Source organism: Somniosus microcephalus, chromosome 33 (genome assembly GCF_052327205.1).
Source record: "Somniosus microcephalus isolate GS21.2 chromosome 33, FLI_Smic_1.0, whole genome shotgun sequence".
NCBI lineage: Eukaryota > Metazoa > Chordata > Chondrichthyes > Squaliformes > Somniosidae > Somniosus > Somniosus microcephalus.
Genome location: NC_141019.1, coordinates 29,516,117 through 29,540,405, shown reverse-complemented (window position 1 = coordinate 29,540,405; position 24,289 = coordinate 29,516,117). Strand labels below are relative to the sequence as shown.

The 24,289-nt window shown below is 46.2% G+C and overlaps 1 protein-coding gene across 1 annotated transcript; it reads right to left on the bottom strand.

The window, feature by feature from the left end:
* Positions 1-1,145: 1,145 nt before the first annotated feature.
* LOC147097066 (aquaporin-4) lies at positions 1,146-23,761 on the bottom strand (the record flags this gene model as incomplete). Its single annotated transcript, XM_085972866.1, is given in 4 exon segments — positions 1,146-3,181; positions 14,701-14,781; positions 15,786-15,950; positions 23,402-23,761. Coding segments are annotated over 4 exon segments (825 nt in total), but the record flags the coding sequence as incomplete, so codon positions are not given.
* Positions 23,762-24,289: the final 528 nt, after the last annotated feature.

Genomic DNA, 24,289 nt, shown 5'->3' with positions numbered 1-24,289 from the left:
ATGGTCTCACGGTCCTGGGATATGGTCTCACGGTCCAGGGATATGGTTCCACGGTCCTGGGATATGGTTCCACGGTCCTGGGATATGGTTCCACGGTCCTGGGATATGGTTCCACGGTCCAGGGATATGGTTCCACGGTCCTGGGATATGGTTCCACGGTCCTGGGATATGGTTCCACGGTCCAGGGATATGGTTCCACGGTCCTGGGATATGGTTCCACGGTCCTGGGATATGGTTCCACGGTCCAGGGATATGGTTCCACGGTCCAGGGATATGGTTCCATGGTCCTGGGATATGGTCCCACGGTCCTGGGATATGGTCCCACGGTCCAGGGATATGGTCCCACGGTCCTGGGATATGGTCCCACGGTCCTGGGATATGGTCCCGCGGTCCTGGGATATGGTTCCGCGGTCCTGGGATATGGTTCCGCGGTCCTGGGATATGGTCCCACGGTCCTGCGATATGGTTCCACAGTCCTGGGATATGGTTCCACAGTCCTGAGATATGGTTCCACAGTCCAGGGATATGGTTCCACAGTCCTGCGATATGGTTCCATGGGCATCAGCAACCTCCTTGTATCTCACCCCAGTGGCCATTCTTGCAATGGCGTACATGCATGGAGGCCTGCGGCCCACCCCACACCTGATGCATCTAGTGCGCCCGTGGGGCTCGCCAACACACAAGCTGTGCACAAAGCTCATTAAGGCCCCATATTTTATTTAAATTTGGGAGCTTCCCAGCGATATGACCGGAGCACTCCAGTTGTACAGCCCCTATTTGGAACATGCATTGAACAGGAGGACCTATTTATTTGTTTAAAAAAACCTTGTTGGCCCTTCCCACTCCCTGTTGCCACCTTTCCCCTTCAGCCAGGAAAAAACTGCTGGTACTCCACACGTAGCCAAGGGCCCTTCACTGGCTGTTGTTGACCAATATTATAGCTGTGCCCCCCTGCCAAAAGCTAGCACACCGTGAACTGTACAGCAAGAGCACCAGAAAAGTACTTAAACGAGCTGACCTTGCATTATCGAGCGAGGTCAGCATATTTGTGCACAGGCATAGTCAGTGCTTAAGGGGCATTGTTAGTGGGACATTCAACCGTGGCAGATATTGCAACCCACCTTTCTAGCAGGAGGTCAATGAACAGGAGCAGGAACCTGGCAGATATTTTGCCCTTACCTAACCCAAGAGCCCTGACACTAACAGTAGTGCCCCAACTGGCTGGTCTGGTGAGATCAACTAACCCAGCACACACTGGGGATTTGAACTTGGAACTTTCTGGTCTGTATGGATCAGTACCTACACTAGCCAGCGCACTCACCAACAGAACCATCAGGGGTGCTAACACTAATCAACTTCCATATGCTAATTTTTGTGACAAACCATGTTGTAATCTCCCTGGATTCTGGAGAAGTCCCAGCGGATTGGAAAACTGCAAATGTAACGCCCCTATTCAAGAAAGGAGGGAGGCAAAAAGCAGGAAACTATAGGCCAGTTAGCCTAACATCTGTCATTGGGAAAATGCTAGAATCCATCATTAAGGAAGTAGTAGCAGGACATTTAGAAAATCATAATACAATCAAGCAGAGTCAACCTGGTTTTATGAAAGGGAAATAGTGTTTGACAAATTTACTAGAGTTCTTTGAGGATGTAACGAGCAGGGTGGATAAAGGGGAACCAGTAGATGTAGTGTATTTGGATTTCCAGAAGGCATTCAATAAGGTACCACATAAAAGGTTACTGCACAAGATAAGAGCTCACGGGGTTGGGGGTAATATATTAGCATGGATAGAGGATTGGCTAACTAACAGAAAACAAAGAGTTGGGATAAATGGGTCATTTTCCGGTTGGCAAACGGTAACTAGTGGGGTGCCACAAGGATCAGTGCTGGGGCCTCAACTATTTACAATCTATATTAATGACTTGGATGAAGGGACCGAGTGTACTGTAGCCAAATTTGCTGATGATACAAAGATAGGTGGGTTAGCAAGTTGTGAGGAGGACACAAAGAGCCTGCAAAGGGATATAGATAGGTTAAGTGAGTGGGCAAACATTTGGCAGATGGAGTATAATGTGGGAAAATGTGAGGTTATCCACTTTGGTAGGAAAAAGAAAAAAGAAAATTATTATTTAAATGGAGACTACATAATGTTGCGGTACAGAGGGATCTGGGGGTCCTTGTACATGAAACACAAAAAGTTAGCATTTAGGTACAGCAAGTAATTAGGAAGGCAAATGGAATGTTGGCCTTTATTGCAAGGGGATGGAGTATAAAAGTAGGGAAGTCTTGCTACAACTGTACAGGGTATTGGTGAGACCACACGTGGAGTACTGCGTACAGTTTTGGTCTCCTTATTTAAGGAAGGGTATACTTGCATTGGAGGCAGTTCAGAGACGATTCACTAGGTTAATTCCTGAGATGAAGGGTTGACTTATGAGGAAAGGTTGAGCAGGTTGGGCCTATACTCATTGGAGTTTAGAAGAATGAGAGGTGATCTTATTGAAACATATAAGATTCTGAGGGGGCTCGACAGGGTAGATGCTGAGAGGATGTTTCCCCTCGTGGGGGAATCTAGAACTAGGGGGCATAGTTTCAGAATAAGGGGTCGCCCTTTTAAAATGGAGATGAGGAGGAATTTCTTCTCTCAGAGGGTCGTGAATCTTTGGAATTCTCCACCCCAGAGTGCTGTGGAGGCTGAGTCATTGAATATATTCAAGGCGGAGATAGACAGATATTTGAGCTACAGGGGAGTCCAGGGTTATGGGGAGCGGGCGGGAAAGTGGAGTTGAGGTCGATGATCAGCCATGATCTTATTGAATGGCGGGGCAGGCTCGAGGGGCCAAATGGCCGACTCCTGCTCCTATTTCTTATGTTCTGATGTTCTAGCACAGATTCAAGAAAGCAATCCCTTTAAAGTCAGGCTATCTATATAGGTAAGTAGACAAATGTATAATGTTAACTTTAACTGTGGTCCTGCACTTTTGCAGTCTGTTTCGCTCGCATTGCAGACTGTGTGACCGTCAGTAACGATGAACGGGACACGCTGGCGGTTTCCACAATCTCGATATCTTTGCAGGTGATACAGGCAATGAGCTTTTCTTGGGAGGCGCTGGAGGCAAAAAAGAACTCGTAAGAAATGCCACCCAGGACAGCACCAAGGAGAGGGCCAATCCAGTACACCTGCAAGAACAATGAATAGAAAGTTGCTATTAATATTGTTAGCACTCACTGCTTTATGTGGTGGCACATCTATGCAATAGTTATGCCACGGTTAGCTTAAGCTAATAGCTACTGTTAGGGTGAACATTGTTCATTTTCAACCAAGCTACTGGAATAAGTGATTTCATTAACAACTATGTACACCTGTTACTGAGCACCCCTGAGTTAGAATCCAGGGCTGGCATGGAGGTCTGCGAACACAAACCTCACATTATTGAAGTTGACCTTTGTTGTGGGAATGTTTGAACGGATGGTGTTAGATTGGTCCCAGGTCCCTCAAATCTCATTCCATAACCCAACACTATGGGTGGTACAGGAGAGAAAGTCATGGTGACTGTTATAAATCTCGTCAAGAAACTACTTATGAAATAACGCTGGACGGCCAGCTGGTGGCGCCGTCCAAGGAGTATAAATAATCGGGCGTCGGCCCCAGCTTGGCAGGGACATTTTGTAAGACAAGGAGCTAGTGAAATACAACTAGACTTCCATGTTCTGAAACAAGTTGATTAAAGCCTTTCGCGGGCAGTCGGGAGAGCAGGAGGCCAGTAACTGCTGGTGCAGTCGGGAGAGCAGGAGGCCAGTAACTGGTGAGTTTAAAAGCTCACCTTTCGGGGGCTTTTTCTTTCACAGCTGGTGCAGTCGGGAGAGCAGGAGGCCAGTAACTGGTGAGTTTAAAAGCTCACCTTTCGGGGGCTTTTTCTTTCACAGCTGGTGCAGTCGGGAGAGCAGGAGGCCAGTAACTGGTGAGTTTAAAAGCTCACCTTTCGGGGGCTTTTTCTTTCACAGCTGGGGCAGTCGGGAGAGCAGGAGGCCAGTAACTGGTGAGTTTAAAAGCTCACCTTTCGCGGGCTTTTTCTTTCACAGCTGGTGCAGTCGGGAGAGCAGGAGGCCAGTAACTGGTGAGTTTAAAAGCTCACCTTTCGGGGGCTTTTTCTTTCACAGCTGGGGCAGTCGGGAGAGCAGGAGGCCAGTAACTGGTGAGTTTAAAAGCTCACCTTTCGCGGGCTTTTTCTTTCACAGCTGGTGCAGTCGGTAGAGCAGGAGGCCAGTAACTGGTGAGTTTAAAAGCTCACCTTTCGGGGGCTTTTTCTTTCACAGCTGGGGCAGTCGGGAGAGCAGGAGGCCAGTAACTGGTGAGTTTAAAAGCTCACCTTTCGCGGGCTTTTTCTTTCACAGCTGGGGCAGTCGGGAGAGCAGGAGGCCAGTAACTGGTGAGTTTAAAAGCTCACCTTTCGCGGGCTTTTTCTTTCACAGCTGGTGCAGTCGGGAGAGCAGGAGGCCAGTAACTGGTGAGTTTAAAAGCTCACCTTTCGGGGGCTTTTTCTTTCACAGCTGGGGCAGTCGGGAGAGCAGGAGGCCAGTAACTGGTGAGTTTAAAAGCTCACCTTTCGGGGGCTTTTTCTTTCACAGCTGGGGCAGTCGGGAGAGCAGGAGGCCAGTAACTGGTGAGTTTAAAAGCTCACCTTTCGCGGGCTTTTTCTTTCACAGCTGGGGCAGTCGGGAGAGCAGGAGGCCAGTAACTGGTGAGTTTAAAAGCTCACCTTTCGCGGGCTTTTTCTTTCACAGCTGGTGCAGTCGGGAGAGCAGGAGGCCAGTAACTGGTGAGTTTAAAAGCTCACCTTTCGGGGGCTTTTTCTTTCACAGCTGGGGCAGTCGGGAGAGCAGGAGGCCAGTAACTGGTGAGTTTAAAAGCTCACCTTTCGCGGGCTTTTTCTTTCACAGCTGGTGCAGTCGGGAGAGCAGGAGGCCAGTAACTGGTGAGTTTAAAAGCTCACCTTTCGGGGGCTTTTTCTTTCACAGCTGGTGCAGTCGGGAGAGCAGGAGGCCAGTAACTGGTGAGTTTAAAAGCTCACCTTTCGCGGGCTTTTTCTTTCACAGCTGGTGCAGTCGGGAGAGCAGGAGGCCAGTAACTGGTGAGTTTAAAAGCTCACCTTTCGGGGGCTTTTTCTTTCACAGCTGGGGCAGTCGGGAGAGCAGGAGGCCAGTAACTGGTGAGTTTAAAAGCTCACCTTTCGCGGGCTTTTTCTTTCACAGCTGGGGCAGTCGGGAGAGCAGGAGGCCAGTAACTGGTGAGTTTAAAAGCTCACCTTTCGCGGGATTTTTCTTTCACAGCTGGGGCAGTCGGGAGAGCAGGAGGCCAGTAACTGGTGAGTTTAAAAGCTCACCTTTCGGGGGCTTTTTCTTTCACAGCTGGGGCAGTCGGGAGAGCAGGAGGCCAGTAACTGGTAAGTTTAAAAGCTCACCTTTCGCGGGCTTTTTCTTTCACAGCTGGGGCAGTCGGGAGAGCAGGAGGCCAGTAACTGGTGAGTTTAAAAGCTCACCTTTCGCGGGCTTTTTCTTTCACAGCGGGGGCAGTCGGGAGAGCAGGAGGCCAGTAACTGGTGAGTTTAAAAGCTCACCTTTCGCGGGCTTTTTCTTTCACAGCTGGTGCAGTCGGGAGAGCAGGAGGCCAGTAACTGGTGAGTTTAAAAGCTCACCTTTCGCGGGCTTTTTCTTTCACAGCGGGGGCAGTCGGGAGAGCAGGAGGCCAGTAACTGGTGAGTTTAAAAGCTCACCTTTCGCGGGCTTTTTCTTTCACAGCTGGTGCAGTCGGGAGAGCAGGAGGCCAGTAACTCTTATATAGGTGGAGCTGTTGCTAAACCCGAAACACTACAGTGTAGTGTCTCCCACCCTTCCACCTCCTCTAACCTTTTAGGGGTTAGGGGAAGTTGAAAAGGTAGGTTCAATTTATTTTATTTCAGGAGCCTAACCTAGGTGGAAAAGGTTCCAGGACAGGAGGCGGCAGTGAAAATACAACACCAGAAAACAGGTAGGTGACTGGTTGGTGAGTACTTTCACAAACTTATTCTAAGTAGAATTCAATAATTAAGCTAAATCGTAGTAAATAAAAGGGTATTGTAAGGGTTAAGTCATGGAAGGGCAGCTCGGACCCGTGTCATGCTCCTCCTGTGCCATGTGGGAAATCAGGGACACTGTCCCTGACAACTATGTGTGCAGGAAGTGTGTCCAGCTGCAGCTCCTAGCGGACCGCATGGCGGCGCTGGAGCTGCGAATGGACTCACTCTGGAGCATACGCGATGCTGAGGATGTTGTGGATAGCACATTCAGTGAGTTGGTCACACCGCAGGTAAAGGCTAGCTCAGACAGTAAATGGGTGACCAAAAGGCAGGGTAAAGGCAGGAAGGTAGTGCAGGAGTCACCTGCGGTCATCTCCCTCCAAAACAGGTTTACCGTTTTGGGTACTGTTGGGGGAGATGACTTATCAGGGGAAGGCACCAGCAGCCAGGTTCAGGGCACCATGACTGGCTCTGCTGCACAGAAGGGCGGGAAAAAGAGGGATAGGGCTATAGTGATAGGGGATTCAATTGTAAGGGGGATAGATAGGAGTTTCTGTGGCCGAGACCGAGACTCCAAGATGGTATGTTGCCTCCCTGGTGCAAGGGTCAAGGATGTCTCGGAGCGGGTGCAGAGCATTCTGAAGGGGGAGGGGGATCAGCCAGTTGTCGTGGTACATGTAGGTACCAACGATGTAGGTAAAAAGAGGGAGGAGGTCCTACAAGCTGAATTTAGGGAGTTAGGAGCTAAATTGAAAAGTAGGACCTCAAAGGTAGTAATCTCTGGATTGCTACCAGTGCCACGAGCTAATAAGTTTAGAGAGAGTAAGATAGATAAGCTAAATGCGTGGCTTGAGCAGTGGTGCAAGGGAGAGGGATTTAAATTCTTGAGGCATTGGAACCAGTTCTTGGGGAGGAGTGACCTGTACCAAGGGGACGGTCTACACCTGAACTGTGAGGGAGCCGATGTCCTCGGGGTAATATTTTCTAGGGCGGTTCGGGAGGATTTAAACTAATTTGGCAGGGGGATGGGAACCTAGGTAGTGGAAAAGAGGGAAGTCATATGAAGTCAGAAATAGATGGTAGAAAGGTGAGAAGCAATAAGCAAAGGAGAGAAACACAAAGGGCCAAACTAATTCATAATGAGAGTGTGAAAAAAGCAAGCCTGAAGGCTTTGTATCTTAATGCTAGAAGCATTAGGAACAAGGTGGATGAATTAGTTGTGGAAATAGAGGTAAACAAGTATGATTTGATTGGGATTACAGAAACGTGGCTGCAGGGTGGGCAAGGCTGGGAACTTAACATCCAGGGATATACAATATTTAGGAAGGATCGGCAAAAAGGTAGGGGAGGTGGGGTAGCATTGCTGGTAAAGGAGGGGATTAATGCAATGGAAAGGAAGGATATTAACTCGGATGAAACGGAATCTGTATGGGTAGAAATGAGAAATAGCAAGGGGAGGAAAACGTTAGTGGGTGTGATATATAGGCCTCCAAATAGTAATATGGAGGTGAGGGAAGGCATAAAAAGGGAAATTAGAGAAGCGTGCGATAAGAGCACAGCTGTCATCATGGGTGACTTTAATTTACATATTGATTGGACTACCCAAATTAGTAAAAATTCTGAGGAGGAGGAATTCCTGGAATGTTTTCGGGACGGTTATCTGGACCAATATGTCGAGGAGCCGACTCGAGATCAGGCCATTTTAGACTGGGTATTGTGCAATGAGAAGGGACTTATCAGCAATCTTCTTGTACGAGGCCCCTTGGGTCAGAGCGATCATAATATGATCGAGCTCTCAGTCGAGATGGAGAGTGAGGAAATTGAATCAGAGACTAAGGTCCAGAACTTAAATAAAGGGAATTACGAGGGTATGAGACGGGAATTGGGTAAGATTGATTGGGTGGTGTTTCTGGGGGGATTGACAGTGGATAGACAATGGCAAGCATTCAAAGATAGAATGGAAGAATTCCAGAACATGTTTATACCGGTTTGGCATAAAAATAAACCTAAAAAGGTGACTCAACCGTGGATAACGAGGGAAATTAGGGACAGCATAAAATCAAAAAAAAGGGCATATCAACTGGCAAAAAAAAGCACCAGACCGGAAGATTGGGGGCAGTACAGGATACAGCAAAAGAGGACAAAGGGATTAATCAGGAAGGGGAAAATAGAATACGAAAGTAAACTTGCAGCAAACATAAAGACAGACTGCAAAAGCTTTTATCGGTATATCAGGAGGAAAAGACTGGTAAAATCCCAAGTCGGTCCCTTGCAGTCCGATTCGGGAGAATATATAATGGAGAATAAGGAAATGGCAGACCAATTAAACTCATACTTTGGTTCTGTATTCACAAAGGAGGACACAAATAACCTCCCAGGAATATCGGCAAACATAGGGACTAATGAGAGGGAGGAGCTGACAGAAATTAGTATCTCTAGGGATATGGTGTTGGGTAAGTTGAGGGGACTGAAGGCCGACAAATCCCCGGGGCCTGATAAACTACATCCTAGGGTACTTAAGGAGGTGGCCCTGGAGATAGCAGATGCTCTAAGGATCATCTTCCGGAACTCCATTGACTCGGGAACAGTACCCGTGGATTGGAGGGTAGCTAATGTTACCCCAATATTTAAAAAGGGGGGTAGAGAGAAAGCAGGGAATTATAGACCAGTAAGCCTTACATCGGTTGTGGGCAAAATGCTAGAGTCCATTATTAAGGATAAAATAGCGGAGCACTTGACAAATGGGGAAAGGATCGGACAGAGTCAACATGGATTTACAAAGGGTAAATCGTGTTTGACTAATCTGCTGGAATTTTTTGAGGAAGTAACTGGTAAAATAGATGGGGGAGAGCCAGTGGATGTGGTGTACCTTGACTTCCAGAAAGCCTTCGATAAGGTTCCACACAAAAGATTATCATGCAAAATTAAGGCTCATGGGATTGGGGGCAAAGTATTAACGTGGATAGAGAACTGGCTGGCGGATAGAAAACAGAGAGTTGGAATAAACGGCTCGTTTTCGGAGTGGCAGGCAGTGACCAGCGGGGTGCCGCAAGGATCTGTCCTGGGACCCCAGCTGTTCACAATATATATAAATGATCTGGATCAGGGAATTGGATGCAATATTTCCAAATTCGCTGACGACACTAAACTAGGAGGAGGGGTGGGCTCTGATGAGGATGTCAGGAGGCTACAGTGCGATTTGGACAGGTTGGGGGAATGGGCGGATACGTGGCAGATGCACTATAATGTGGATAAATGCGAGGTTATCCACTTTGGGGGTAAAAACAGGAGGGTAGATTATTATCTAAATGGCAATAGATTGGGAGATGGGGAAGTGCAGAGGGACCTGGGTGTTCTTGTGCACCAGTCACTGAAGGAGAGCATGCAGGTGCAACAGGCGATTAAGAAGGCAAATGGTATGTTGGCCTTCATATCAAGGGGGTTCGAGTATAGGAATAGGGATACCTTACTACAGCTGTACAAGGTGCTGGTGAGACCGCATCTGGAGTATTGTGTACAGTTTTGGTCGCCCCATCTGCGGAAGGATGTTCTTGCCATGGAAAGAGTGCAACGGCGATTCACCAGGCTGATACCTGGAATGGCGGGAATGGCCTACGAAGAGAGATTAAATAGTTTGGGCTTGTACTCACTGGAGTTTAGAAGATTGAGAGGGGATCTCATCGAAACATATAAAATTATGGCAGGCCTGGACAGGCTGAATTCAGAGAGAATGTTTCCAATGGCCGGGGAGCACAGAACCAGGGGCCACAGTCTAAAAATAGCGGGCAAATCATTTAAAACAGAGATGAGGAAGAATTTCTTCACTCAAAGAGTGGTGAGCCTGTGGAATTCCCTGCCACAGAGGGCTGTGAAGGCTAATTCAATAAATATTTTCAAGAGAGAATTGGATATATTTCTGAAGGCTAAGGGGATTAAGGGTTACGGAGAAAAGGCGGGGACGGGGTACTGAACTGGTAAGATCAGCTATGATCTCAGACGAAGATCAGCCATGATCTCATTGAATGGCGGAGCAGGCTCGAAGGGCCGAATGGCCTACTCCTGTTCCTATCTCTATGTTTCTATGTTTATACTCAAACCAAGTGCGTAGTGAGTTTTATTACATCAGTGACTCTCTCTCCAATTCACTTTCTGCCCTGGTAGGAGAAATTGTATGTGTGTTGGCACTTCTTTCATGACTTGGGCTGAAAACTCACCACATGGGGAAATGATACTTTAAAAGAATAAATGCTCCAAACTCTGGAGTAACAGTAACAAAATGTAAATACTGCAGAGGGTAACATTAGCAATAAACCCAAAGGCAACCAAAAGGGACTGCAATGCAAACAACTTGAAATTAGAAAAAGGTGTTCAGTACATAAACAACAACAACTTGTATTTATATAGCGCCTTTAACGTAGTAAAACATTCCAAGGCGCTGCACAGGAGTATTTTAAGACAAAAAATTTGACACTGATCCACATAAGGATAAATTAAGGCAGGTGACCAAAAGTTTGGTCAAAGAGGGAGGTTTTAAGGAGCGTCTTAAAGGAGGAAAGAGAGGAAAGAGAGGTGGAGAGGTTTAGGCAGGGAATTCCAGAGCTTAGGGCCTAGGCAACAGAAGGCATGGCCACCAATGGTTGAGCGATTATAATCAGGGATGCTCAAGAGGCCAGAATTAGAGGAGCGCAGATATCTCGGGGGAGGGGGGGCGGTTGTGGGGCTGGAGGAGATTACAGAGATAGGGAGGGACGAGGCCATGGAGGGATTTGAAAACAAGGATGAGAATTTTGAAATTGAGGCGCTGCTTAACCAGGAGCCAATGTAGGTCAGCGAGCACAGAGGTGATGGGCGAACGGGACTTGGTGCGAGTTAGGACATGGGCAGCCGAGTTTTGGATGACCTCAAACCTTTATAGGAGAGCAATACTGTGGAGGAAGCACTCTGCACAAGCCCCAGCCAGTTGGCAGATCTTCAGCAGACTGTCGTATGATGAGAGATTGGGCCGACTCGGCCTGTATTCACTCGAGTTTAGAAGAATGAGAGGGGTTCTCATTGAAACGTATAAAATTCTGACAGGGCTAGACAGACTGGATGCAGGGAGGATGTTTCCCCTGGCTGGGGGGTCTAGAACGAGGGGTCACAGTCTCAGGATACGGGGTAGGACATTTAGGACTGAGATGAGGAGAAATTTCTTCACTCAGAGGGTGGTGAACCTGTGGAATTCTCCACCACAGAAGGCTGTGGAGGCCAAGTCACTGAATATATTTAAGAAGGAGATAGATAGATTTCTAGACACAAAAGGCATCAAGGGGTATGGGGAGAGAGCGGGAATATGGTATTGAGATGGCGGAGCAGGCTCGAAGGGCCGAATGGCCTACTCCTGCTCCTATTTTTCTATGTTTCTAACTGATCAGGCAAGGGAAGTAAATTATATTTTTAAACATCCTTTGGGTGAGTATCTTATTGAATGTACCTCTTCCTCAGTATTGTTCCTTTAACAGAGATTTTGATGGGAATAGGGAAAGGCCATTTGGCACAACAAGCTTGTCACTTTTTCAAACAACAGTCCCACTGCTCACCTTGTCACCATATCCCTCAATCCTTTCTCTCTCCAAAAACATATCTAGTTGTCTCCGAGGAAATTCCCGGCAATGTTGAGTTAGGAATGAAATTCCTAGCTGACTCCAACAGGCTTTTAAAAATAATTCTCTCTTCAGGCACTGACTCATGATGGGGTTGGGTTCCACATGCCCTGGCAACCTTCCAGCACCTCAACGAAGTCGCCATTCTTAGCACATGAAGGCAGACAGTAAATGCTGGCAGGCCCCTTCACCATGGTCCCATCAAACTCCAGGCAGTTCTGTCCTCACCTGGTGTCCACACATTTGCACTTTTCAGCAGAGTTCAGTGAATAATGATCAGGAGCGGAAACTCTGGATTATTTCCCCCCCCTCCTGACAAAGGGGCACTAAGGCACATACTCCCCCACTACAAGGCTAAAATCAGCTAATTTAGCACAATCCAGGATTGAACCTGGGACTTCCATGGTGCATCTGGTTCAGTGCACCACTGGGGTGTGCATTTATCCTCTGAGCGACCAGAGTTGCTTCTCTATCAGTTTTTGAAATAAACTTAAATCAGGCTTAAAACTGCACTTTGTTGAGCAAAGGCTGCCGGGCGACCAAGGCCAGGGATTGAAACACCAGAGTACACTTTTCAGCCACGAGCACAGAACAAGCAGGTGACGCGATCGATTTGTGTTGCATTCGATCTTCCAGATAGCCCAAAGTGTCCTGATATAAAATGTGCGAGAGCTTCATTAAAGCCATGATTGCTATGCAAATGGGGAGTATTTACCTGAGTGAACGATTTCCTGATTTTTGCACCAGGAATGTGTTGTGCGCTTGATTCACCATTAGAAAATGGTACAGGAGACAAAGGGCAGACATGTTCTGGCCTTTGGGGAACTGAGTACTTAAAAGGTGTGTTGCTAGATTTTGATCTCTGGAATTTTATTTGTTGCATTTTGCTTTTCTGTACTTTTGCTTTGCTGCACGTTTGCTTTTCTGCACCTTTGCTTGCTGTACTTTTGCTTTGCTGTACTTTTGCTTTGCTGCACTTTTGCCTTGCTGCACTTTTACTTTGCTGCACTTTTGCCTTGCTGCACTTTTACTTTGCTGCACTTTTGCTTTTCTGTACTTTTGCTTTGCTGTACTTTTGCTTTTCTGTACTTTTGCTTTGCTGTACTTTTACTTTGCTGCACTTTTGCTTTTCTGTACTTTTGCTTTGCTGCACTTTTGCTTTGCTGTACTTTTGCTTTTCTGTACTTTTGCTTTGCTGCACTTTTGCTTTGCTGTACTTTTGCTTTGCTGTACTTTTACTTTGCTGCACTTTTACTTTGCTGCACTTTTGCTTTTCTGTACTTTTACTTTGCTGCACTTTTGCTTTTCTGTACTTTTGCTTTGCTGCACTTTTACTTTGCTGCACTTTTGCTTTGCTGCACTTTTGCTTTACGGCGCTTTGCTTTGCTGCACTTTTGCTTTACGGCGCTTTGCTTGCTGCACTTTTGCTTTACGGCGCTTTGCTTGCTGCACTTTTGCTTTACGGCGCTTTGCTTGCTGCACTTTTGCTTTACGGTGCTTTGCTTGCTGCATTTTCAATTTCTGCATTTTGTTTTTCTGCACTTCCATCCCTGGATTTTGAATTGCTGCATTTTCCATTCCTGCTTTCTGGATTTTTGCTTGTTGCAATTTTGTTTGTTTGTTTGCTGGCAAAGCCCATCCCTAGTTGTGCTTAGAAGGTGGTGGTGGACCTTCTTCTATTTGATACAACTTGCGAGGTCACTTCAGAGGACAGTTTAAGCGTCAGCCATGTTGGTGTGGGACCGGAGTCACATATAGGCCAGAATGGCTAAGGACGACATACTTCCTTCCTTAAAGGACATTAGTGACCCAGTTGGGTTTTTACGAGAATCTAACGGCTTCATGGTCATTTTTATAACAACTTTTTATTTCCAAATTTTCTAAATTGAATTCAAAATCTCAAACTGCCACAGTGGGATTTTTTGTTTTTTTATGGGATGTGGGCATCGCCGGCAAGGCCAGCATTTATTGCCCATCCCTAATTGCCCTTGAGAAGGTGGTGGTGAGCTGCCTTCTTGAACCGCTGCAGTCCGTGTGGCGAAGGTACTCCCACAGTGCTGTTAGGGAGGGAGTTCCAGGATTTTGACCCAGCAGTGATGAACAAACGACCGATATATTTCCAAGTCAGGATGGTGTGTGACTTGGAGGGGAACTTGGAGGTGGTGGTGTTCCCATGAGCCTGCTGCCCTTGTCCTTCTAGGTGGAAGAGGTCGCGGGTTTGGGAGGTGCTGCCGAAGAAGCCTTGGCAAATTGCTGCAGTGCATCTTGTAGATGATACACACTGCAGCCACGGTACGCCGGAAGTGGAGGGAGTGAATGTTTAAGGTGGTAGAGGGGGTGCCAATCAAGCGGGCTGCTTTGTCCTGGATGGTGTCAAGCTTCTTGAGTGTTGTTGGAGCTGCACTCATCCAGGAAAGTGGAGAGTATTCCATCACACTCCTGACTTGTGCCTTGTAGATGGTGGAAAGACTTTGGGGAGTCAGGAGGTGAGACACTCGCCGCAGAATACCCAGCCTCTGACCTGCTCTTGTTGCCACAGTATTTATGTGGCTGGTCCAGTTAAGTTTCTGGATTATTAGTCCAGGTCTCTGGGTTACTTGTCCAGTAACATAACCACGACCCATTACCTAGTTCATTTGAGTGTAAAACCCACAATGCACAGATTCCACTCAGGGATACAGAAAATCTAGCCTATCATGTCTGAGCGCTTCCTCTACCTCAGAAACAGTGGATTGGCAGCACAGCCATCCTGAGGTAAACATCTACTTTTCCGTGCCAAACATATTTCAGAATTCAAGATAAATGAATATTTTTGCTAAGAACGCTCGAGGATGCAACCATCATGGGGCTTATCGCACACAATTCCTTTAACTGCACGAGCACAGAGCTTTTCTTTTGACATTTCTCTTGAAAAATGTTATTGCTAGCTTGTCTGTGGTGTAATGGCTGCAAAGCTCCAGCGAAGGCATTTGCAGTGTGCATTTGAAAACTTTTGTTTTACCCAGTGATGCTCCCAGAATCCGGTGATTACCGCTGGTCCAAGAGATCTTGCGGGGTTCAGGCTGCCTCCTGAGAACTTACCCTGCAGAAAATAAACAAACACCACAAATCAGTGAAACCTGCTGGTCTCCGCGGAGCTAAAGGGGCCATTTTACAAATGTTGTGCTCCCGTCATGACGCTTCGCCTGGCCCCAGTGTGTAGCGGGAATCTAGATGCCCGTTCCCCAGCACCGTCTGTCTAGAATGGGCAGTCTTGGGGATTGCCTGCCTGAATTCCCGATACGCACTCTGGCTCTCCAGAGCTCGATGGTGGGAGCACGAATTCGTAAAAATAACCCATTAAATGTGATCTGATTTTAGTGACTGAGCAGGAAACACAGACCAATTCCAGCACTGCTGCCATACTTAAAGGGCAAACATAGTCTGCTGAAGAACCCTAAATATTATAAAGGAAAGTATCTGGTTACTGGTGCTTTCAACCATCCCTCACTACCCTGTTTTATGCTTTAAAACTGTTGGTTAACATTTTTTGTCGCTCTTGTCAAGCATCAGAAGGACAGCTGCAACCGCACCACTGTGACACTTTTCATTTCCTATGCCAGCCCATTCTCGTGGCATCTCTGCACGACGTTGCTAACTTAGAGACGATTTTGTGTTGTGGGCCCATGTATGCTCAGACCTGGATTGACATTCCCCATGTTGGCCCTTGCTGCTGAGCTAGGAGTGAACTAGGTGAAAGGACAGTGCGCTAACCTCTTGCACCACACGGTCCCCCTGAACTCAGAATGAGGTCTCAAACCATATCTTCTATCTGCTCCGTGTTGAATTGTCTTCTGGTTCCAATGGACATTTACAGTTCAAAAGCCTAGAACTCATAGCTTATGTGCTAAACCGAGATAAGAGTTGGTCTTCAAAAGCACAAAAACAATGGGACCTTCTTATTGCACTAATTGGCCCAGTGTGTAGTGAGAATTCATAACCCTCTGCCATTCACGATAGAGGAAGCATGTCTCTTTGATGTAGAGGAAGCTTTTTTGGGCCATGCACAGTACCACTGGCTAAGCAGCAGACATTTATGGTTCTTACCGATGCCAGGATTCCTGCTGACAGGCTGAAGGCTATTGCTAGACTGCCAGGTTCTCCCACTTCCCTACGCCGATGATCATCCACAGCAAATATAGTGAAAACCAACTGGAATGTGGCAATTATCTCCATCGCAAGTGCTTGGCCAGCATTTCCATCTTTGTTGATCTGCTCGGAAACACATGAAATCATCTAAGATTGAGACTCCTGGGATACATAAATGAAACCATGTCTGTTTAATGAGGGAAGAATTTCTAACTACTGATTGAGACTGAGTATTTAAATGCTTTGCATAGATCTTGTATGTTATAGAATCATAACAGAGAAATGCATAATGCCCTGAAAGTGCTAGTGTATGTAGATAAAGCCATAAAAAAGTGAATTAGCATTTTGGGTTTTATAAATATGGCGTAGAGCACAAAGAGTAAAGAGGTTATGATAAGTTTGCACAGCGCATTGGTTAGGCCATAGTTGAGAGTACCGTGTGAGGTTTTGGACGCACAATAATAGAAAGGACATTAAAGCCATAGCGAGCGTTCAGCGAGGATTCACCAGGATGATGGCAGGGTTGAGAGACGAACGTTATGAGGAGAGACGTGAGGTACTGGGACTATTTCCTCTGGACCAGAGAAGGTGAAGAGGAGATTTAATAGAAGTTTTTTAAACTATGAAGGGTTTTGATGCAGTGAATAGGGAAAGATTATTTCCTCTGCTTGGGGAGTCAGTGTTGAGGGGCCATCAATTTAAAATAGTCACTAAGACAGTGAGGAGAGAGGTTGGGAGAAATTTCTTTATGTGGAGAGTTACTGGGGCATTGAATGCTTTGTCACACGGAGTAGTCGAGGCAGAGACCATTGGATCTCTTAAGCGAAAGGTAGATAACATCTGAAACAGAAGAAGATACAGGGCAATGGGGAGAAAGTGGGCAAGGGGATTAGTTTTCGGTTTCTGTAGCCAAGAGCTGGCACAGGCACGATGGGCTGAATGGCCTCTTTATGTGCTGTATACTTCCATGGTTTCAAAATAAAAGAAGTCCCAACGCAGATCCCTGGGGCACACCACTACTCACATCCCAATAACCTGAAAAACATGAACTAACTCTTTGCTCTCTCCCCATGACATTTATTGATTCGTGTGGCTATATTTCCTTTAATACCAAGGCGTCAATTTTTGTCTTCACCGTCTGGGTGGTAATCTAGTGGAGCTCTTTATTGAGCCCGCCATGTGTCTCTTATGTGGCACCTTATTTAATGCATTCTGAAAATCCATATATATACAACACCCACTGCATTCCCTTGATCTATACACTCTGATTTCCTGTTACTTGGGTGCTCTCACAGCTCAAGTGGCTCTCACTAGTTTACCTCTTCGTATCCCGCTTAAGATGTAGCCAAATGCCAGTGTTCGATTCGCCCTTTCCCAGCTTAATCAGCTGTAACTATGCAGTTAACAACTAACCGCCAGTCACTCAGTCCCAAGTTCAGCACTTACAGGTTTAAACTAGTTGCTGGTTTCTGTGAATCAACAACTGAAAGTTAATCAATATCTACCACTGAATTCCTGTTTAAAACCAAACTCCCTCATTAAGTCATTGATAGAGTGGATAGAGAGAATGTTTCCACTTGTGGGGAAGAGCATAACTAGAGGCCATCAATATAAGATAGTCACCAAGAAATCCAATAGGGAATTCAGGAGAAACTTCTTTACCCAGAGAGTGGTGAGAATGTGGAACTCGCTACCACAGGGAGTGGTTGAGGCGAATAGTATCGATACATTTAAGGGGAGGTTAGACAAGCACATGAGGGAGAAGGGAACAGAGGGTTATGCTGATAGTTAGATGAGGAAAGACGGGAGGAAGTGCGAGTGGAGCATAAACGCCGGCATGAACTGGTTGGGCCGAATGGCCTGTTTCTGTGTTGTATATCCTATGTGATCCCATGTAAGTCAATCTCACTCTATTGCTCCTCAGTTGGGTAAATTCATGTTAAATTAGTATTTTTAAGTTGTTGTTTAGTGTCACTGAGGAGTGGTATTGTTGGTAGATTTTATTTGTCTAATTGAAGATTGAGGGCTTATTTTCCAGGGGGTTTCTCTGGAGCGTACCTGCTCTTGTTGCTGTTTAAATGTGCAGCATGAGCATTAGTGAGGGCAGCAAACCGGAGCGATTCTATTTAGAGAATGCTATAGCGTAGAGGAGAGTCGATGAGAGGTAGTGCCATAGGAAACACTGATTTAAAAAAAACTTACATTTCTATAGCGCCTTCATGACCACCGGACGCCTCAAAGTGCTTTACAGCCAATGAAGTACTTTTTGAAGTGTAGTCGCTGTTGTAATATCGGAAACGCAGCAGCCAATTTGCGCACAGCAAGCTCCCACAAACAGCAATGTGATAATGACCAGATAATCTGTTTTAGTGATGTTGATTGAGGGATAAATATTGGCCAGGACACCGGGGAGAACTCCCCTGCTCTTCTTCAAAATAGTGCCATGGGATCTTTTACATCCACCTGAGAGAGCAAACGGGGCCTCGGTTTAATGTCTCATCCGAAAGATGGCACCTCCGACAGTGCAGCACTCCCTCAGCACTGCACTGGAGTGTCAGCCTGGAGTTTTGTGCTCAAGTCTCTGGAGTGGGACTTGAACCCACAACCTTCTGACTCAGAAGCGAGGGTGCTGCCCACTGAGCCACTGGCACTGAAAGGACCAAAAACTGTGACAACAGGAAGTGAGGTTTGTGGACAGGCAAGATTTTTAAGAATAGATCATCTTAAACAATACAGGAGCAGAAGCTGTTCATGGTGATTTCTCTCCAACCCAACTCCCGCCTTGGGCACCTGTATAAAACAGACACTAGGAGAGCTGCAAGCTGTTCATTGAAGAACTCCACCACTTAAAGCTAAGCCACCATGTTATTGGGACTCGCATTCTGACCGCTGTTTCTGACTAGAGCAACTGAAATTTGTGCATTAGAGTTTTTTTTCCTGCTGCTATTTTGCTTCAGTTCAGCATTCCTTTGGTGCACACCAGTTCACCCCTGCAGCGGCAAGCAGCATTGACCATGCGCATTGCATTGGGCCTGCTAATGGCAGTATTGGATTTGGAGAAAGACAAGGAACTCCTGAGGAGGGAGGAGAGGCAGGTGCAAAGCAGGCACCTGGCACCCCCCACAGATGGCCCAGGAATCACATCATACGACCCAGGGGCAACTACTTACGTATATTGGAAGAGATTACCTGCAACACAACCGGGATGCAGTCAGCAGGTTGTGCTGTCTACTGGAGGCTTGTAATAAGGGAACATCTATAATTATGGGGGATTTTAACTATCATATTAATTGGACAAATCAAATTGGGCAGGGCTGCCTTGAGGATGAGTTCATTGAGTGTATTAGGGATGGGTTTCTTGAGCAGTATGTAACTGAACCGACCAGGGGGCAAGCAACCTTAGATCTGGTCCTGTGTAACGAGACAGGATTAATTAAAAATGTCCTAGTAAAGGATCCCCTTGGAATGGTTGAATTCCATATTCAATTAGAGGGTGAGAAGGTTGGATCTCAAACAAGCGTGCTAAGCTTGAATAAAGGAGTCTATGAAGGTATGAGAGCGGAATTGAGTAGAGTGGATTGGGAAAATAGATTAAAGGGTAAGACGATACATGATCAGTGGTGTACATTTAAGGAGTTATTTTACAACTTCCAAAAAAAATATATTCCACTGAGAAGAAAAGGGTGTAAAAGAAAAGACAGCCATCCGTGGCTAAGTAAAGAAATTAAGGATAGTATTCGACTAAAAACAAGGGCATATAAGGTAGCCAAATCTAGTGGGAGGATAGAGGATTGGGAAAACTTTAAAAGACAGCAAAAAATAACAAAAAGTTTGATTAAGAAAGGGAAGATAGATTATGAAAGTAAATTAGCAAAAAATATAAAAACAGATAGTAAGAGTTTTTATAGTTATATAAAAAGAAAAAGGGTGGCTAAAGTAAATGTTGCTCCCTTAGAGGATGAGACCGGGAAATTAATGGTGGGAAATATGGAGATGGCAAAAACACTGAATGAATATTTTATATCAGTCTTTACAGTAGAAGACACTAAGAATATCCCAACACTGGACAAACAGGGGGCTAAAGGGGGGGAGGAGCTAAACACGATCAAAATCACTAAGGAAGTGGTACTCGGTAAAATAATGGGACTCAAGGCGGATAAATCACCTGGACCTGATGGCTTACATCCTAGGGTCTTGAGGGAAGTGGCGGTAGGGATTGTGGATGCATTGGTAATAATTTTCCAAAACTCCCTGGACTCGGCAAAGGTCCCGGCAGACTGGAAAACTGCTAATGTAACACCCTTATTTAAAAAGGGCAGTAGACAGAAGGCTGGAAACTATAGACCGGTTAGCCTAACATCTGTGGTAGGTAAAATTTTGGAGTCCATTATTAAGGAGACAATAACAGGACATTTGGATAATCATAATTTAATAGGACAAAGTCAGCATGGTTTTATGAAGGGGAAGTCATGTTTGACAAATTTGCTGGAGTTCTTTGAGGAAGTAACATATAGGGTGGATAAAGGGGAACCAGTGGACGTAGTGTATTTAGACTTCCAAAAGGCATTTGACAAGGTGCCACACAAAAGATTATTGCTTAAGATAAAAAATCACGGGATTGGGGGTAATATTTTGGCATGGATAGAGGATTGGCTATCTAACAGAAGGCAGAGAGTTGGGATAAATGGTTCATTCTCAGACTGGCAATCAGTAACTAGTGGTGTTCCGCAGGGGTCAGTGCTGGGTCCCCAACTCTTTACAATCTATATTAACGATTTGGAGGAGGGGACCGAGTGTAACATATCAAAGTTTGCAGATGATACTAAGATGGGAGGGAAAGTAGTGAGTGAGGAGGACATAAAAAACCGGCAAGGGTACATAGACAGGCTAAGTAAGTGGGCAGAGATTTGGCAGATGGAATACAATACTGGAAAGTGTGAGGTTATGCACTTTGGCAGGAAAAATCGTAGAGCAAGTTATTATCTTAATGGCAAGAAACTGGAAAGTACTGAAGTACAAAGGGATCTGGGGGTCCTGGTGCACGAAACTCAAAAGGTTAGTATGCAGGTGCAGCAAGTGATTAAGAAGGCCAATGGAATGTTGGCTTTCATTGCTAGGGGGATAGAATATAAAAATAGGGAGGTATTGCTTCAGTTGTACAAGGTATTGGTGAGACCACACCTGGAATACTGCGTACAGTTTTGGTGTCCATACTTAAGAAAGGATATACTTGCTCTCGAGTCAGTACAAAGAATGTTCACTCGGTTAATCCCGGGGATGAGGGGATGGACATATGAGGAGAGGTTGAGTAGATTGGGACTCTACTCATTGGAGTTCAGAAGAATGGGAGGCAATCTTATTGAAACATATAAGATTGTGAAGGGGTTGGATCGGGTGGATGCGGGGAAGATGTTCCCGATGATGGGTGAAACTAGAACTAGGGGGCATAGTCTTAGAATAAGGGGCTGCTCTTTCAAAACTGAGATGAGGAGGAACTACTTCACTCAGAGGGTGGTAGGTCCATGGAATATGCTGCCCCAAAAAGCTGTAGAAGCTACATCATTACATAAATTTAAAACAGAAATAGACAGTTTCCTAGAAGTAAAGGGAATTAAGGGTTACGGGGAGCGGGCAGGAATTTGGACATGAGTCTAGGTTCGGATCGGTCATGGCCCTGTGGGTAGCGGAGCGGGCCCAGGGGCCGTGTAGCCTGATCCTGCTCCTATTTAGTGTGTCTAATTCTGTTAGATTCAGGAGATGGTTCTGTGATAGTGGATTGGCGGTTAGGATCAGATCAGCCATGATCTTATTGAATGGCGGAGCAGGCTCAAGGGGCCGATTGGCCTACTCCTGCTCCTATTTCTTATGTTCTTATGGAGCATGACCTTCAGTCAGCGTCCAGCACAGGGACAGCCCTGCCTGTTGCAGTTAAAGTCACCACCACATTGAATGTTTATGCTACTGGCTCATTTCAAGTCAGTGCCAGTGCCATTTATCAAATTAATCATTGATGTGTTTGACGGGTCACTGCAGCCTTGCCCGCCAGGGGCAACACATTTCCCACTTTCCCAATGGAAAGGAGACAACAGCTGGAGAAGGCCCAACACTTCTATCAGGTGGCTGAGTTCCCAAGAGTGTCAAGTGTCACTGATGGCGCCCATGTTGCTATCAGGGTGCCAGACAACAACTCCATGCCATACAGGAATAGAAAAGGATTTCATTCGATCTACATGCAGATGGCCTTGGACCTTCATAACTGAATAATGAGGGTGACTCCAAGATACCGTGGCAACAGCCATGGTGCTTTCATCTTGCAACAGTCAACAGCGCCACAACTCTTTGAAGGAGCAGGATGGGGGCCAGAGATAATCCCTAGCTATTTAGCATCAGTCTGGAACCTCCACACGGGCACCAAAAGGAAATATAGTGAGACTTGTGCCTCCACCTGAATTCTTGTAGGATATGCTATCAGGATGTTGAAGCTGCACCTCTGATGTCTGGACAGATCAGGCGAGGCCTTACTCTGAGAAAGTCTCAAAGATCATTTGAGTCTTCTGTGTTCTCTACAATTTTGCCGTTAGAAGAGGGGAACCCAGGCAGTCAGGGGGAGCCTGCACCCATGCCTGATTAGAAGGAAGCAGAGGAGGAAAGAGAAGTGGTCCTGGTGGATGCATGATCAGGCAGACTGGTGAAACAAGAACTGATTGACAAGACTTTTAGTCGAAAGCAGTCCTGCAGCCCCTACAGGAGCAGTCTTTTGGGTCACTCCCTCCCCCTATGCCAACACTTAACTTGTTTTCTTCTTCTCCCTGGTGCCAGTGCCCAATTTGGCTGAAAACAAGTTCCAACAGCAATTTTGTCAGTCAATCAAACATTTAAAGGTTAAAGGTTGGCGTGGCTGTAACATAGATATTACTAGGTCAACTTTTGATACAGTTTTACTCATCAAGCAAAGAAGGGCTAACAACAGATGAATGGACTGAATCAATTGTGTAGATGGGCTGAAATATGGCAGATGGGTTTTAATGTGGATATAGATGTACGGTAATGCATAGAGGAACCACGAACAGCAAACATGTGTGTAATGTGAAAGGGTCTAGTTCTCTAGCATGGTAGCTATCAAGGGACCCAAGACCTTGACTGTTAATGCAGTTTACAAGGGCACTAGACCACCTAACCCAGAGGTTGTGAGTTCGAATCCCACTGTTGTGAGTTGTATAAATCTGGTAATTTGTGGGAAAATGACTCTGCAAGCTGCCAGGTTGTTGTAACAATCCACATGGTTCACGAATGTCCTTCAGAGAAGGGAACCTGGTCTGCCTTGCATGTGACTCTAGTCCACAAGACATGATTGACTCTTAATACCCTCTGAAGTGGCCTAGCAAACTCACCATCTTCTCAGGGCAAATAGGGATAGGCATTAAATGCAGCCATCTCCCAAAAAACAAAGTTTTGTCTGCAACACCCCTGGTGAATTGATTTTTTGTTTTTTGTTTGGGCTCCATTCTCCATTTTGGGGAAAATGCATCTCTATTGTAAATCAACAGGGAAAATATTATAGTAAATGAACTCACCATGTTGACTAAATGCCTTGATGTTGACTTGATCGGCAGTGACATGTAGATTATCCCCGATCCAATCACAGCTCCAAGACACTGAGCCAAAAGATAGGACACAAACTGGAGAAAATCCAGCTTCCTGGTGCACAGGAACGCGAGTGTGACAGCCGGGTTTACCTGAGCACCGCTAATCTCTCCAAAACAGTGGATCAGGCTGACAGCAGAAAACCCAGCAGCTACAGCCACCTGCATCAGCACTGGAACTCCATCTTCCTGTCCAGGGGCAGAGGCGCCCAAAATAACCGAAACCAAGACCAGGGAACCAACCAGCTCTGCCAAGACCGAGCGCCAGAACCTGCGACTCTTCAACTCCTAAGACAAAGAAAGACAGCGTCACTGGGGAGATTCTTTTCCCTTTTGGATTGTATTTCCTTGCAAACTTTACATAGAATTACATAACATGCACAGCACAGAAACAGGCCCTTCTGCCCAACTGGTCCATGCTTCACACGAGCCTCCTCCCACCTTACTTCATCTCACCCTATCAGCATATCCTTCCATTCCTTTCTCCCTCATGTGTTTATCTAGCTTCCCCTTAAAGGCAAATTGATCTTCATTTAGCAACAAGGATGAAATGATTGTCTCTGCACACTGTTCCACAGCTATTCTCAACACTCATCCCATTGACTTCCATTCCTATTGCGATCACCCGGCTACCGACCATAGAGCACATATACCAGAAACGCTGTTTACGGAGGTCACGGTCCATCATCAAAGACCCTACCCACCCCAGCCACAGTCTGTTCGCCCTCCTGCCATCTGGGAGACGCTACAGATGCATTCACACCCGAACGACCAGATTTAGGAACAGCTTCTTTCCCAGGGCTGTCATCCTACTGAACT